The sequence below is a fragment of the Strongylocentrotus purpuratus genome, unplaced genomic scaffold (genome assembly GCF_000002235.5).
Source record: "Strongylocentrotus purpuratus isolate Spur 01 unplaced genomic scaffold, Spur_5.0 spur5_scaffold_19, whole genome shotgun sequence".
Lineage (NCBI taxonomy): Eukaryota > Metazoa > Echinodermata > Echinoidea > Camarodonta > Strongylocentrotidae > Strongylocentrotus > Strongylocentrotus purpuratus.
This window is the reverse complement of record NW_022145604.1, coordinates 33,297,829-33,312,695: the sequence shown is the minus strand read 5'-3', so window position 1 is coordinate 33,312,695 and position 14,867 is coordinate 33,297,829. Positions and strand designations below refer to the sequence as shown.

Sequence of the window (14,867 nt, the reverse complement as noted above, 5' to 3'; positions counted from 1 at the left end):
CCTCTACGCAGGTGTGAATGGGTAACTAACATTGGTCGGGTAATAATAATTCGAGGGCCTGCAAGAAGAACAATTTTATCCCTGATGTGGTATCCTGGTTATATAAGGCCAAAGTATTAATTTGTATCATTTTGTATTCATTTTCAATTTTAGGGCCAAAAAAAAAATTGTGTGAGGAGTAGGATCAGACAAAATGAGATCATCTTCAGTCCTCTTCAGAATGCCTCCTGGCCTGTTCTTGATCCGCAGCAGATAGCATGTGGTGGTCGACGGCAGGAAGGAGAATATACCCGACTGTAAACACTCATCTCATTACACTAAGTTACTTTAGTTAATTATAGCCCTAACTATAAGAACATAATGTCATAATGTTATATACTGTTGCTTAGTGACTAAAACGAATTATTTAAGCCAGGTTTATGTTATCATTAACATGACTAAAGGTGGTTTATAACAACTAAATATGTTTATTCAACCTTAATAAAACCGTTGCCTACTGGAAGTGATGATATCTGTCTTAAACCTATGGAAGATATGAATATTCTCTAGTCATAGAGTTAAAATTTTCCATTGATATACTACTGATGTTTGCATTATTTATCATATCAGTGCATATTGAGATAGGAGAATCACAATGTCGGAATTTGAACGCAAAGTTTCACGCAATTTGCAGTGCCCTGTTTGTTTAGAGCTGCTCTGTGACCCGAAGCAGTTATCATGTACACATACTTTCTGTAAGAAATGCCTTAACGACATTCTTAAAAGCTCTTCAAAAAATTATCTAACATGTCCCATCTGTCGAAGCGTAACATCTGTAAAAGGTGGCGATGTCTTAAATCTCAATACTAATGTTCCTCTTAAGTCTCTCGTGGATGATGTGAGAAATAGCCAGCAAGTCTGTGAAACGTGCGACCAAAACTCGAGAGCTGTACATTTATGTTGTGAGTGTGGTAAGAACATGTGTAACACATGCCTTGAGAATCATAACAAATGGCAGCCTCATGTCAAACATAGAGTTGTGAGAGTAGAAGACGTCAGAGAGGGAAGGGTGGTCCTCGAAAAAGAGGTTTACTGCCAGGAACACATAGCAGAAAAGCAAAAACACATCTGTACTGATGTGTGTATCACTTGTAAGAAGTTCATCTGCTTGAGATGTCGAATGTTGAACCATGACAAGAAAGGACACATTGTTCAAGATGCTGAGGAATACAATGCTTCTACCAAGACACAAATTGAATCTCTACAAGCCCAGGGTAAGACGAAAGCTACAACAATCAAGAATCACGTGACCTGCATCAAGAATCAGAAAAAGCGTGTCACTGATCACATTGCCGGCAAAAGGGTTGAAATCGAGAGGAAGTATCAAGAATCACTCAAGAAATTAAACGAGAGAAAAGCAGCATTAGACCAGCAGTTGGATACTCAGGAAGTGATATTGTGTAAAAGATTGGATGAGATGAAGGATGTTGATGAGAGGTTGATTACGAGTATTGAGAGTGCAAGCGCGTTAGCGGGTAATAGCATGAAGGCTCCATTAGGAGGTGACATCATTTTTATTCGTGATACATTGTCTGGTGAGCTGAAGAATGTACTAGACAGGGATGATCCAGAGAAGAAGATGGCTACGAATGTAGCTGACCGTGCAGAGCAACTGATATTCACACCTATCAATCAAGGTGAACAGTTGAACATCGGTGAGGTGAGGTTCATGAAATGTGAGTTGGAATGTGATGTAGAACTCTTTAAGAAAGGCCACATGAATGGCATGGCTGCTACACCCGATGGTAGGATGGCAGTAGGATACTACACAGGAGGCATCGATATCTTCTCTGCTGATGGTCAGCTGCAGAAAACAGTCCTCAAGGATGTCAGTATCCGTGAAGTAGGATACCTGTCTGATGGTCGACATGTCGTTCTTAATGGCAGAGATAACATCACACTGTACACACAGGAGTATGTGAAGCTGGATCTAACATTTGATACTCTAAGTAAAGATAAAGGTGGGACCCGTAGTCTCACTGTAAACAGTAATAATCTGATCTATGTTGGGTACTGGAAAGCCAAGAAGATCCAAGTGTTCTCACCAACAGGTGGGAAGGCGATCAGGGAGATACCATACGATGGGTACATACCTCATCAGATTACCAGTTATAATGACGTATTAATCATCAGATATGGTAATACAGCAATGATAATTGACAAAGATGGCAATGTGAAACACAAGGTAGAGAAATCGGGACTAACGGCATACGCTGCTGTAACTCAGAATAATTCAATCCTGATCGCTTGGGTCAAGCATGATGATGGGTTGGTTAGTATAGATGAGTACACCAGCGAGCTCAAACACGTCCAGACTCTCATCTCTGATCACAAGATTGAGAAGCCTAAGACAAACTGGTACTATCTCCGCGAGTTCCGATCAGGAGAGATTGCTTTCTGTACTACTGATAGACTCTATATATTCAAACTAACCACCACACCAAGCAGTCCATGAAAGATAATTGTCCAGTATCAGACGAATACAAAATAATGAAATTATTGGAAATTGAATCATTTTCTCTTACCGTGATATATCATGACTATCAATTCAGAATTACATTAGCCAGATTATCTGGACAAACAAAATGCATAATAACATCACCAAATATCTAATTTATTTCGAAAGGTATGATAACGTGAACATTTTTCACTCTCAATTATTTAGAATGATGTTTAGGTAAATTCTCTTGAAGTACAAATTGCTTAATTATAACATGACTTGCGATCTAATTTAATTTGAAGGGTATGATTTCATTTCCTCAGACTCATGTTTGTGTCCAGTTTTCTTTAATTCGTGTTGTTTAACGCAACAGAAAGATACGATGATACCTTCCTATTCATAGATTAGTTGCACAAACTGTTCATTCTATTACATAATAATAGGTTTGCGTCTAAAATGAAGAAGAAAAAAAAAGGTGATGCCCGTCATCTGGATTGTAATCATGATGTGAAAAAGTATCTTATTGTATTTCTTGATAGCCATCAATATTCTGGTCATAAACGAAGAATAGATTACACATCATGTCATGAGTATGTATTTCATACATATTTCACGTAAACATATATATATATATATATATATATATCATGTGTGTTATATAGAAAAAAGCATAATGACATGCATTGAAAGTGTATATAAACACAAGTATATATGCCATACATCATATTAGTGTACACATGGATATAATGAATTAAACGCATGACAAAAACAATATATTGTCACTTGTATGTCGAAACGTATCCAAGGTGGGATCATTATACACCATTTAGAATAATGCATAATGTTTGAATGGTTAAATTAATAGAGTAGTTTTAGAGACACTAAATGATCTGTTCCGTCGATTAGACTGAATCAATGGCAATGAAAAACTGGACTACCGATGGAATTGAATCTAGTCAATTCAAGTAGAACAGGCTGTAACACCTTATTTATCACCTTGTGTATCGCGTGAGTTCTCGAAATAAACATTTCGTGACTTCAGATGTCATAGGGTTTACGGAAATAACCGCGATAAAAACTGTTACCTACCATATTAAAACCTTTCTTTGGTTTTCACCTTCCTGATGTTCGTGTCAAAAATGACTTTGATATTCCTGGCTCATTTTCCTGATTGAGGTGTCTATGAAAGGGCAAAAAATTGATTTTCTAGAAATGTGATTTTCTCTTTGGAAGTCAGATATTGTTCGCCAAATGACTTTTTGGTTCCCTTTCTTCAAATTATTTGTAATTACTCATGCGTGAAATATGTTTCATATGAGTTGCATTAAATGAAAGAAGAGGGTCTAAGCTTTACAAATATGTGTCATTTATTAATTATAATTGTGATTCAGTTATGATGAAATATCGATAATTCTCGGCTTTGCTTTTTCTTGGACGCACTGTGTATGCTTGTTTTCTTCTGTTGGAAATGGCACTGTTTAAATCAAAACTGTCTTATTTAATTATGGCATGCGTATCTCTTCATTTTAATGAAACGTTGTATATAGAAGCTTACGCTGAACCCGAATACTAGGAGATTTATGGACGGGGTTTTGATAATTGTTATTGTGTATTCACCTCGTACTTTTTGAAACCATTAATATGTCATTAAAGATTATGGTATAATATGATCAAGAGAATGAAGCCATTGGCCATTTAAGAATAATATTTTGAATTATTAAAGCAAGTCTGCATGAAGCTAGCCCTCGAGAGGTCTTTAGCCTCTGTCGGCTCCTCCACTCTGAATTTAGCTATTCATTTTAATTCATTTTCTCACTTATTGGCTTAAGTACTCGTATAATTAAATGTACATACATATTTGTATATGTTTATAATTTGTATTTCCAAGTATATTCGTGTATTGTTGTTGTCTGTTTGTTATAAGTGCAAGTAAACTGGAAGCTGGAAACTTAGATATGTATATAACTATGAAGGAATGTTTGATGAAAAAAGTAGTCATTATAATTAGTAATTCAAACTGATAATATTTACCTGCTTTGATGGAATTCGCTGTCGTGTAAAAAGATGAAGCTATATAATCATTCCACTGTATGTTTAATACATGTATAGGTGGAGACCATCATGTGATGGACTTGTAAACACGTAACTCCGGCATCTCTCAAAGTAGGCCTTATACACAAGGTGAAATGGAAAATACTTGTTTTTCTATTCTGTGTTGGATACAGTCATGTTCATCTATTTGGGTAGGGTACCATCCCTGTATAATTATTTCATTCTGTAACTCAAGTTCTTGGAGAAATGACATTCGTTTAGTGTTGAGAAAGTATAAGATGTATACGTCAATGGTCAGGAGACTTTATTGTGGTATCCCATGGACAATGTTGTTGGCCAAGATTGAACAGTACAGTTTCTGTATAATATGTTGATGAATATTATACAAATAAACAAATTATAATTGAGAGAAGCCAAAGAAGAGCACTATTGTACATGACCGGGTAATCCCGAACTCCTAAAGCTTACAAAGTTTGTTTTGAAATAAATGGATCAACGTTAACCTAAGCTCAACGAAAACGCAATAACTCGGTGTATAGTATTTCCTTAAGTTCCTTAAGATTCAATTTAATTCAATTCAATTCTCATTCATTTCATTCATTTCATTCTCGATTTTAAGAAAAAGAAAAGAAATTAAGTTAAGTTAGTCAAACGAGTAAATTGTCTTTTAAAGGAAAACTGAATTTATATGGTACGTGAATATTTCTTGTGGATACATGTAAACACTATAAGGAATGAAATAAGTATTCATATAATTATGTAAGGAAGACGAATTACGGTAATTCATATCAAATTCAAAAAAGTTGTGTTAACACTGTTAAAGATACTGCCTAGAAGAAAATGGAGGAAACCCTATATGTAAAACATAAGTCTTTATGTATACCATGAAGTTTTGAATTATCATAATAAAAAAGGATTTGACTAACAGACTACAAACTTTATCCAATCCTTATGCATTGTTTATGGTCTGATGTTACGTTAATAAAAATCAAAGGAATGAAGAAAACAAATCGTGAATGGCAGTGGTGATGTTGACGATGAGGATAGTGATGTAGTATGATTAATTACCTATATTTCTGATGTGAATGGAGGCGAATGACGATGATGATGAAGACGATGACAATGATGAAGATGAAGATGATGATGATGATGAAGACGATGACAATGATGAAGATGATGATGATGATGAAGACGATGACAATGATGAAGATGATGATGATGATGAAGACGATGACAATGATGAAGATGATGACAATGATGAAGATGATGATGATGATGAAGACGATGACAATGATGAAGACGATGACAATGATGAAGATGATGATGATGATGATGAAGACGATGACAATGATGAAGATAATAATGAAGATGAAGATGATGATGATGATGAAGACGATGACAATGATGAAGATGATGATGATGATAAAGACGATGACAATGATGAAGATGATGATGATGATGAAGACGATGACAATGATGAAGATGACGATGATGATGAAGACGATGACAATGATGAGGATGACGATGATGATGAAGATGACGATGATGATGAAGACGATGACAATGATGAAGATGACGATGATGATGAAGACGATGACAATGATGAAGATGATGATGATAACGATGATGATGATAATAAAGATAGAAACATTGATAGTGATGACGACAGTGGTACTATGGCAACGATTTATTTAATATAATAATGACGTAAATGATGATGTTGGTGATAAAATTGATATTGCCGACACGAACGATGGGCAGGATGATGATGATGTGAATAATGTTGATGACAGTGAAAACGAGACAATTTTCTTATTTTATAATGATGACGTAGATGACGAGGTCGGGGATTAAATAGAGGATGATAGTGATGGCATAGACGATGGACATGCTGATGATGTTGACGGTATTGGTAGTAGTGATGACAAGATGATTGCAATAATGATGATGATGATGATGTTGTTTGTAGTTGTTATGGGTGAGGAAGATTATGCTGCTGCTGCTACTGATAATAATATATTGTAAATACAAATTAAATGTATTAAATCACCTTCATTATCAGCAGCAGCATCATCATCATCAACAACATCATCATCATCATTAGTATCACCATCAGCATCAGTTTCACATTTCACATGATCATCAGCGTCATTTTCACATGTCACATCATCATCAATGTTACAATTTGATAGGCTACACGGACCATCTCAGATTTACTAAACAAGTTTAAATATGCCGACGTTTTGTTTCAGATGGCGCTCTTCAAATTTGTATGGTACGTTGAGATCTATGCTAGCCAGTCCTACCTTTTTTTACATACGTAATCCACCAAAATATGTCAAGCCGATCACCGTACTTGACCTTAGTCCAGACAAAATATCAAATTGATTAACACTTCTATTGACATCATACAAGTTCATGTTCATGTTTCCATTATTACATTTTCCTTGGTATGGGACATAATTTTGGACTTTCCCATACATAACGATTATTTGACCTACTAGACAGGCTAGAATAATGATTCACCATATGTGGCTCGGGTAACGTTGGGGGAGGGGGGGGGCTGCAATGGATTAACAAAGCACAATAATGCCTCCACTATCTATTAATGAGAGCTACTTGTGTCAAGTATATTATCAAAGGTAGCATCAGAAAATGAAGGAACGTATTTCTCCCTAGGATGGGGACTTATTTAATTGCCGGGGTAGTACTTTTGTTGTTGCTAGGAAGACCATTTGTAAAGGGGCATTTTTGTTGGTCCCAGATCCATTTATACACAGAATTTTGCCGACTTTGTATCACTAGGTCACAACATGGCGTATATTCTATTGTTCTGTACTTGCCTAATAAAGCAGTACTCGCTATAGTGTGCCCAACTCGAACCAGGTTCGCCACACTATCCTAATAAATGACTCTGGCAGGTCCTGTTGTGGGACGTCCTCTCCCCACCTTTCACCCCCATCCCGGTTTCCCTCCGCTCACAAATCGATAGTTCATAAGGTTATTTCCTGCCAAACAGGAAGATTATAAACCTGAGCGAGTGTATGATCATCAAAACCACATTTTATAAGTACGAATTATCAGGGAGCGTACAAATGCTCTATATTTCCGACTCTTAACTAGTCAAACAAATACACACGTTCAGTACCTACGATGTAGGCTACAACTACAGTCAATAACTGTTATATTAGATAGCCTTGGTTTGACTTTTTTTTTTTAGGGGGGGGGTCCATATTTTGTTTTGCCCGAAAATGTTTTCATTTTTTTTTCGGGGACAATCAAAATTTTAGAAAGAGAAGTGCAAAAAAAAGGATTGACTGAAAAAAATATTTCGAGATGTTTCAAGAAAAGAAAAAAACCTTTAAAAAAAAAGTTATTATTAAAAAAAAATTGGGAAAAAAAATCTTGCCCAAAAAAGCTTTTTGGGGGCAAAAAAAAAAATTTACCCAAAAAAGCATTTTTGGGGAAGAAAAACAAATTGGAAAAAAAAAATTTCAAGGGGAAAAAAAATTCATGAAAAAAATGACCCTCGGTAATGGTGTAATTGGGCGACATGCATTGATTAAAAATATATTCATTTCACCAGCTGGTATTTCTTATAACACTGAAAACGGTGACCGGCCAGGAAATATAACAATTTGGATATTCGCAATTGACATCACATGGACCAATCACATCTCGGTTTCTGTCTAAGCTATCTAATATTACCGTTTGTCTAACAGTAAATGTATGTCGGGAAAAAAGAAACTTAATTTCTGAAAAGAGGTAGAGCACCGCACTGCAAAATTTCCTGAAGTTGTGTATTTTGCACGGCACTGCAGTCATCTACAGCTGCCTGCTAGCCCAGCTACACTAACAAACACACCTACGGAGAGTCAAAAATTCCCCGGGTTAGCTGATAGTGGAGCTTGACCGAGAATTCGATTCGCTCAGTTCAATAAAGCATCTTAAAGACGTTAGAAACTACCCGTCAATACTAAATGAAAATAAAACAAAAATTTCAGTAAGTATTTCTGCCAAATTGTTGAATTCCTTCCCAGTTTGTCACATTTCGAACCCGTTTTACAAAGCCTTTTTTCAATGACAAATTACAAATATCAGTTACAAATCTGCTGATAACCAATCAGAAGCAAGGATTTCAGTAGCTTAAAACAAAAACTGTAATTTGTCACTGATGACAAGTTTTGTGAAACGCCCCCCTGGTTGCTCGGTCAGAATACATATGTTTTGTCTAGCTGGAGATAAGATTGATCTTCTGAACATTTTTTTTCCATTTCATAAAGTCAGATGATAAAAGGTGAAAATGTGAAAGTTGATGACCGAAAAAAAGATTAAGCACAGAAAGATATTTGCACACCAATTTACCTTGAGTGCACTACTTGAATATATGCCTATCGATTGTAAAAATTGCGACATATGTCTCATTTGACGTTTGACACGTGACGTCATACGGGTTTGCAGGCTATCCATGAATTGGTTTATTGTTGTATTACACGAATTGTCGCTTTGCCGATCTACGTGCATACTCTACTAACTTTCCCGTGTTTATATATAGGTAGGTCTACATTAGAAAAAAGGTTAGAATTTGTGATAAATATCAACATCAAATCTTTGTTTGGTTTTGCTGGTCAATGTAACGCAACAATACGTTTGTTTACATTGTTAAGAATTTGGCGCCTCTAGACAACCCTTTTCCGAATGCGCTCTCTTTTGCACACGAAACGCATATCACGCGATTGTGAGAGCGCGTACGAGCATGTGAAACCGTGTAATTCTCTCGTGGCTTTTGGTAGAGACAAGACCTGTTGATTGGGACAATCAAATGTGACCTAGGCATAATGCCTTTGAAGTTATGACGCACGGTCGCCTTAAGACTGCACTAGGGCGCCCGTGGAATTCATGCAGCCGCCGCAATTTGTGTGGGTTTGGCAAAAGTCGATTTTAATTCATGAGACACTAGGGCAGCCGCATTTCAAACGCAAGGCCACCGTACGCTTAAAGTTTGGTCGCCGTGGAACCGCTCTACGGCATGGCTACGGTGTGTGTAATTGCTCCGGCGAACCTAGAAATAAAAAGAGTTATAACTCCGCGTTATAATCCTACGGCGATACGTACGGCCTGTAAAGATAGGGATACGCCCTAGGGTGACCCTAAGGCCACCCGCTGAAAGTATCTCTCGGTTTTGGGGGCGTACGGCCGCCGTATCCTAGCCGTAGAGCAAATGTGACCTAGGCATTACGAACGGTCTTCGAACGCTGATTTCGTACGGCCTTCTTAAGAAGATCTTACGAAATGGTCTGAAAATCGTTCGTATGGCATTCGTAGCACTTCGTGATTGCATTTGTGGCTTTAAGGAAACTTCCCTTTGAAAACTGTCCATGTTTAGGGGAGCGAATAAAGGTTATGTCATACTCATAGTAAGGTATCCTACATGTTGGAATATCGTCAGAATTGTGTCAACCATGAGTCACCGATTTGATTCCTGACGTGTACCGTTCGTACCTAGCTTGAACCCAACTGGCTTCCTGTCATTGTTTCATTCCTATGTAGGATAGGCTTTACTCAAACCAGGAACTATTAACTTGTTCGTTATTTCACACTGAGACTTCTATCAACAGCGACACGATTTGTTTCTTTAGCTTCTGAAAATCGAAGCGTTCAGCCTTGTCCAAACCATTTTGGAATGACACTTGCTTCGATTATTAGAATTTCAAAGAGATTTGGTAAGATTGTCTTTCAAAGTTATCATAGCCATGAATATATGTTGCCAACTGATCGATATTTTATTAAATTGACAATCTTCGAGTGTAATAATCATGACGGAACGTCTACTATACTATTATGACTATAGTTGAGTCTGATTTATAAGAGGAGGCGGGATAGCTGAATCGGTAGAACAGTGGTCTCATAATCCGGTGACTCGGGTTCGAAACCAAGTTGATGTGCTAGTGCCCTTTGGTAAGGCACTAATCCTCATTACCAGGTCCCTCGGAGAGGACCTAAAGCCGTCGGCCGTCTGGTTGCTTACTAACAATCATGTATGCTTTCTTAGCAGTCGGGTAAATAACCACACCCACCTTTCCACATAATATTCTGAAAGAATTCCTGCCGTGTTATCATGAATATAGATTGGTCTCAATGTTACTAACATGTCTCCCTTGTATTCCAGATCCGAAATATTAACAGCAAAAAGGAATCTTGTAGGTGGACAACATGCATTCGAGTCCAACGAAAGAATTTACATGGTTTATGTAAGTTACTGTCAGATTATGGTGTACGATATACACAGTCATGATAACGGTGTATAAATCTTTAAATCAACCATCAACTGATTATCACATTAAACAAAAGTATTGCATGATTATTCTATGACTGTAGCAGGTAATTGTACTTGAATAAATTCATTAAGAGGATGCTTGGCACATTACATAAACATGACATGAAAAACGAAGAGAGGGACCTCCTCTTTGACATCATAGTCAGTTGTCAATTTGCCAAAAAGACTGCTTAGGAAATGTTGTGAAGACGTTTTCGGAAAGATGATCTCTCTACTTTAAAGGGATCCGAGTTGTAGGTAGCATGTTATCTCCCGGCAGTGCTTTGCACAAAGCTTCTGGAAAGGATTTTTTTACCAGTGTTACTGTTAGTGGCCACTATAAGGCCCTTAGTGACTATAAAAAACATAAGCTCTTCCTGGCTTTTTGCAAGAATTAATGGAGAAACTAACATTTCGTTGAAAATCATGTGATATCACGAACATATACATCACTTGTGAAAAAAGTCATGATTCAATTTTATTGAGGGGGGGCTGGAGCCCCCCCCCCCCCCCCAAGCACCCCCACCAGTACGCCAGTGGACCATGATGTCGTACCCTGGGTATATAAGGCCCAATTATTAATTTGTATCATTATTCATTCATTTCAGGAGTACGAATCAGAAGAAATGTGATAATCTTCATTTATCTTCAGACTGCCTCCTGACTCTTTCTTGATCTGCAGCAGATAGCATGTGGTGGTCGATGGCAGGAAGGAGAATATACACGACTGTAAACACTCATCTTATTACACTAACTGACTTAAGCATATTATAGCCATAGCCATATGGCTGCCGATAGGACCGTGGACTGAAAACCTTAACAAGAACATCCCCCGTCCTATTTCAATGATTTAATTCTGGTTTTTCTGATCATTAACATGATTAAAGTTATGATGACTGAAGAAGTTTAGTCAACCTTAATAAAGCCATTGCCCACTGGAACTGGTGATATATGTATTAAACCTATGGGGATGTGCATTAACGCTAGTTAACGGGTAAAATTTCTCAATTGATGTACTATTGTTTTTGGATTATGTATCATATCAGTGCATAGTGAGATAGGAGAATCACAATGTCGGAATTTGAACGCAAAGTTTCACGCAATTTGCAGTGCCCCATTTGTTTTGAGCTGCTAAGTGACCCGAAGCAGTTATCGTGTACACATACTTTCTGTAAGAAATGCCTTAATGATATTCTTAAAAGTTCTTCACATACTTTTCTAACATGTCCCATCTGTCGAAGCGAAACATCTGTAAAGTGTGGCAATGTCTCGAATCTCAATACTAATGTTCCTCTTAAGTCTCTCATTGATGATATGAGAAATAGCCAACAAGTGTGTGAAATGTGTGACTCAAACTCGAGAGCTATACATTTATGTTGTGAGTGTGTTAAGAACATGTGTAACACATGCCTTGAGAATCACAACAAATGGCCGTCTCAAGTCAAGCATAGAGTTGTGAGAGTAGAAGACGTCAGAGAAGGAAGGGTGGTCCTCGAAAAAGAGGTTTACTGCCAGGAACACAAAGCAGATAAACAAAAATGCATCTGTACTGATGTGTGTGTCACCTGTAAAAAGTTCATCTGCTTGAGATGTCGAATGTTGTACCATGACAAGAAAGGCCACACAGTTCAAGATGCTAAGAAATACAATGCTTCTACCAAGACAAACATTGAATCTCTACAAGCCCGAGGTAAAACGAAAGTTACAACCATCAAGTATCACGTGACCTGCATCAAGACTCAGAAGAAGCGTGTCACCGATCACATTGCCTGCAGAAAGGCTGAAATCAACAAGCAGTTGGACACTCAGGAAGAAAATTTGTGTAAAAGATTGGATGAGATGCAAGATCTTGATGAGAGGTTGATCGCAAGTATTGAGAGTGCGAGTGTGTTAGCGGGTAATAGCATAAAGGCTCCATTAGAAGAAAATACCATTGTTATTCGTGATACATTGTCTGGTGAGCTGAAGAATGTACTAGACAGGGATGATCCAGAGAAGAAGCTTGCTACGGATGTAGCTGACCGTGCAGAGCAACTGATATGCACACCAAAATGTCAGTTGAAATTTGGTCAGCTGCAGAAGACAGCTGTCCGAATCGGTAGAGTAGGATTCCTAATCTGTCTTATTGTCGTTACATGTATATTGCTCATACCTAACAATCAACGTAATCAGTTGAACATTGGTGAGGTTAAGGTAGTGAAATGTGTGTCGGTATGTGATGTAGAACTCTCAGAGAAAGGCCACATGAATAACATAGCTGTTATACCCGATGGTAGTATGGCAGTGGGATACGGCACAGGAGGAATCGATATCTTCTCTGCTGATGGTCAGCTGCAGAGGACAGTGCTCAAGGATGTCGGAATCGGTGATGTAGGATATCTGTCTGATGGTCGGTCTGTCCTAATGAATTACAACAATGTCATAACATTATACACACATGAGTATGAGAAGTTGGATGTAACGTTTGATACTCTGAGTTTTGATGAAGGTGGGTTTGGTAGTCTCACTGTAGACAATAATAATCTGATCTATGTCGGCTACTGGAAAGCCCCGAAGATCCAGATGTTTCCACCAGCAGGTGGGAAGGCGATCAGGGAAATACCATGCGATGGGTATGTACCTCGTCAGATCACAAGTTATAATGACTTATTGATCATCGAACGTGGTAAAATATTAAGAATAATTGACAAAGATGGCAAAGTAAAACACAAGGTAGAGAAATTAAACATTCACCCATACGCTGCTGTGACTAAGAATAATTCAATCTTGATCGCTTGGGTCAAGCAGGATAATGGGTTGGTTAGTATCGATGAGTACACCAGCGAGCTGAAATACGTCAAGACTCTTATCTCTGATCACAAGATTGAGAAGCCTGAAACACACTGGTACGTTCTCCGCGAGTTCCCATCAGGAGAGATTGCTTTATGTACTTCTGATAGACTCTATATATTTAAACTAACCACCACACCATGCCGTTCATAAATGATAGCAGTCCAGGATCAAGCGAATACACAATTATAAAAGATTGAACATTTTTTTTCTCCTAACGTGATGTATTATGACTTTCAATTATTCTCTTGAAATAAATTATACATGATATATTCTAATATATATATATATATATATATGTATATATATTCTTGGCAACTTTCTGTCTCGAAAGACAATAGAATATTGTGCTAGTTGTACTAATTAGTTTCTTGGTGTGCAGCTCATGCTGTGACTGAACAATCTAATCCTAGAGAGGCAGGTCCTGTTGCAGTTGCTGCAGACAAAAGTCATTTGTGGCTGTGCTTTTGAAGCCGTAACTAGATGCTGTCTTTGTTGTCTTTTCTCCTCCCACTGTTCTACTTTCATCTGATCACTTATCTGTATACCTATCTTTACAATATATATTACGTAGGCTATGTATATTACGTACATATAATATCAGATCTGTATTATATGAAATTAGCATAATAATTTAAATGATTAATTAAGAATTATAATAATAGTAATAATACATAACTAATGAAGGTGAAAATTAAATGTAATTAACATATTTAAAAAATTGGCCTATGCATCTTTTAACATATATTATTGCAATATACCATACAATAAACAAGTTCTTAAAGTATAAATGCTGCATGTACACTTTAAGCAATTGCATACTGTATGATACATTGCAATAACATAACATGCTTGCACTCTTATGTTGGAAACGGCATCGCTTGCTGCAAAAAAATATGTTTCATTATGGCATGTTGATCTCTTTATTTTACTTTACCTAGTATAGAGAGCTTACGTGGAACCGGAATACTATAGTAGATTTATGGACGTAGATTTGATAATTGTTATTGTTTATATACCTCGTATTTAGGCCTTTGAGATGATATCATTAGAGAATATTTTAGTATGATACTGAGAAATGAAGCCGTTGGTATAGTTGGCTCAAGATTGTTACAACTGAAGAAGCATTTTTAGTAGACATTGATAGAGTCAATATCAAACCTGTCTTCAGTCAAGAGAAAATCAAAGTAC

General features: G+C 37.2%; 1 protein-coding gene across 1 annotated transcript; it reads left to right on the top strand.

The window, feature by feature from the left end:
• The first annotated feature begins 909 nt into the window (after positions 1 to 909).
• On the top strand, positions 910 to 2,494 carry LOC115925893. The gene has a single exon (XM_030989940.1). The coding sequence runs from the start codon at positions 959 to 961 to the stop codon at positions 2,492 to 2,494; it is 1,536 nt and encodes a 511-aa protein (XP_030845800.1). The 5' UTR covers positions 910 to 958.
• The last annotated feature ends 12,373 nt before the right edge of the window (positions 2,495 to 14,867 follow it).

Excerpts from the sequence above, each read along its gene's own strand:
- LOC115925893 (XM_030989940.1), top strand. The coding sequence starts at position 959 with ATGTGTAACACATGCCTTGAGAATCATAACAAATGGCAGCCTCATGTC.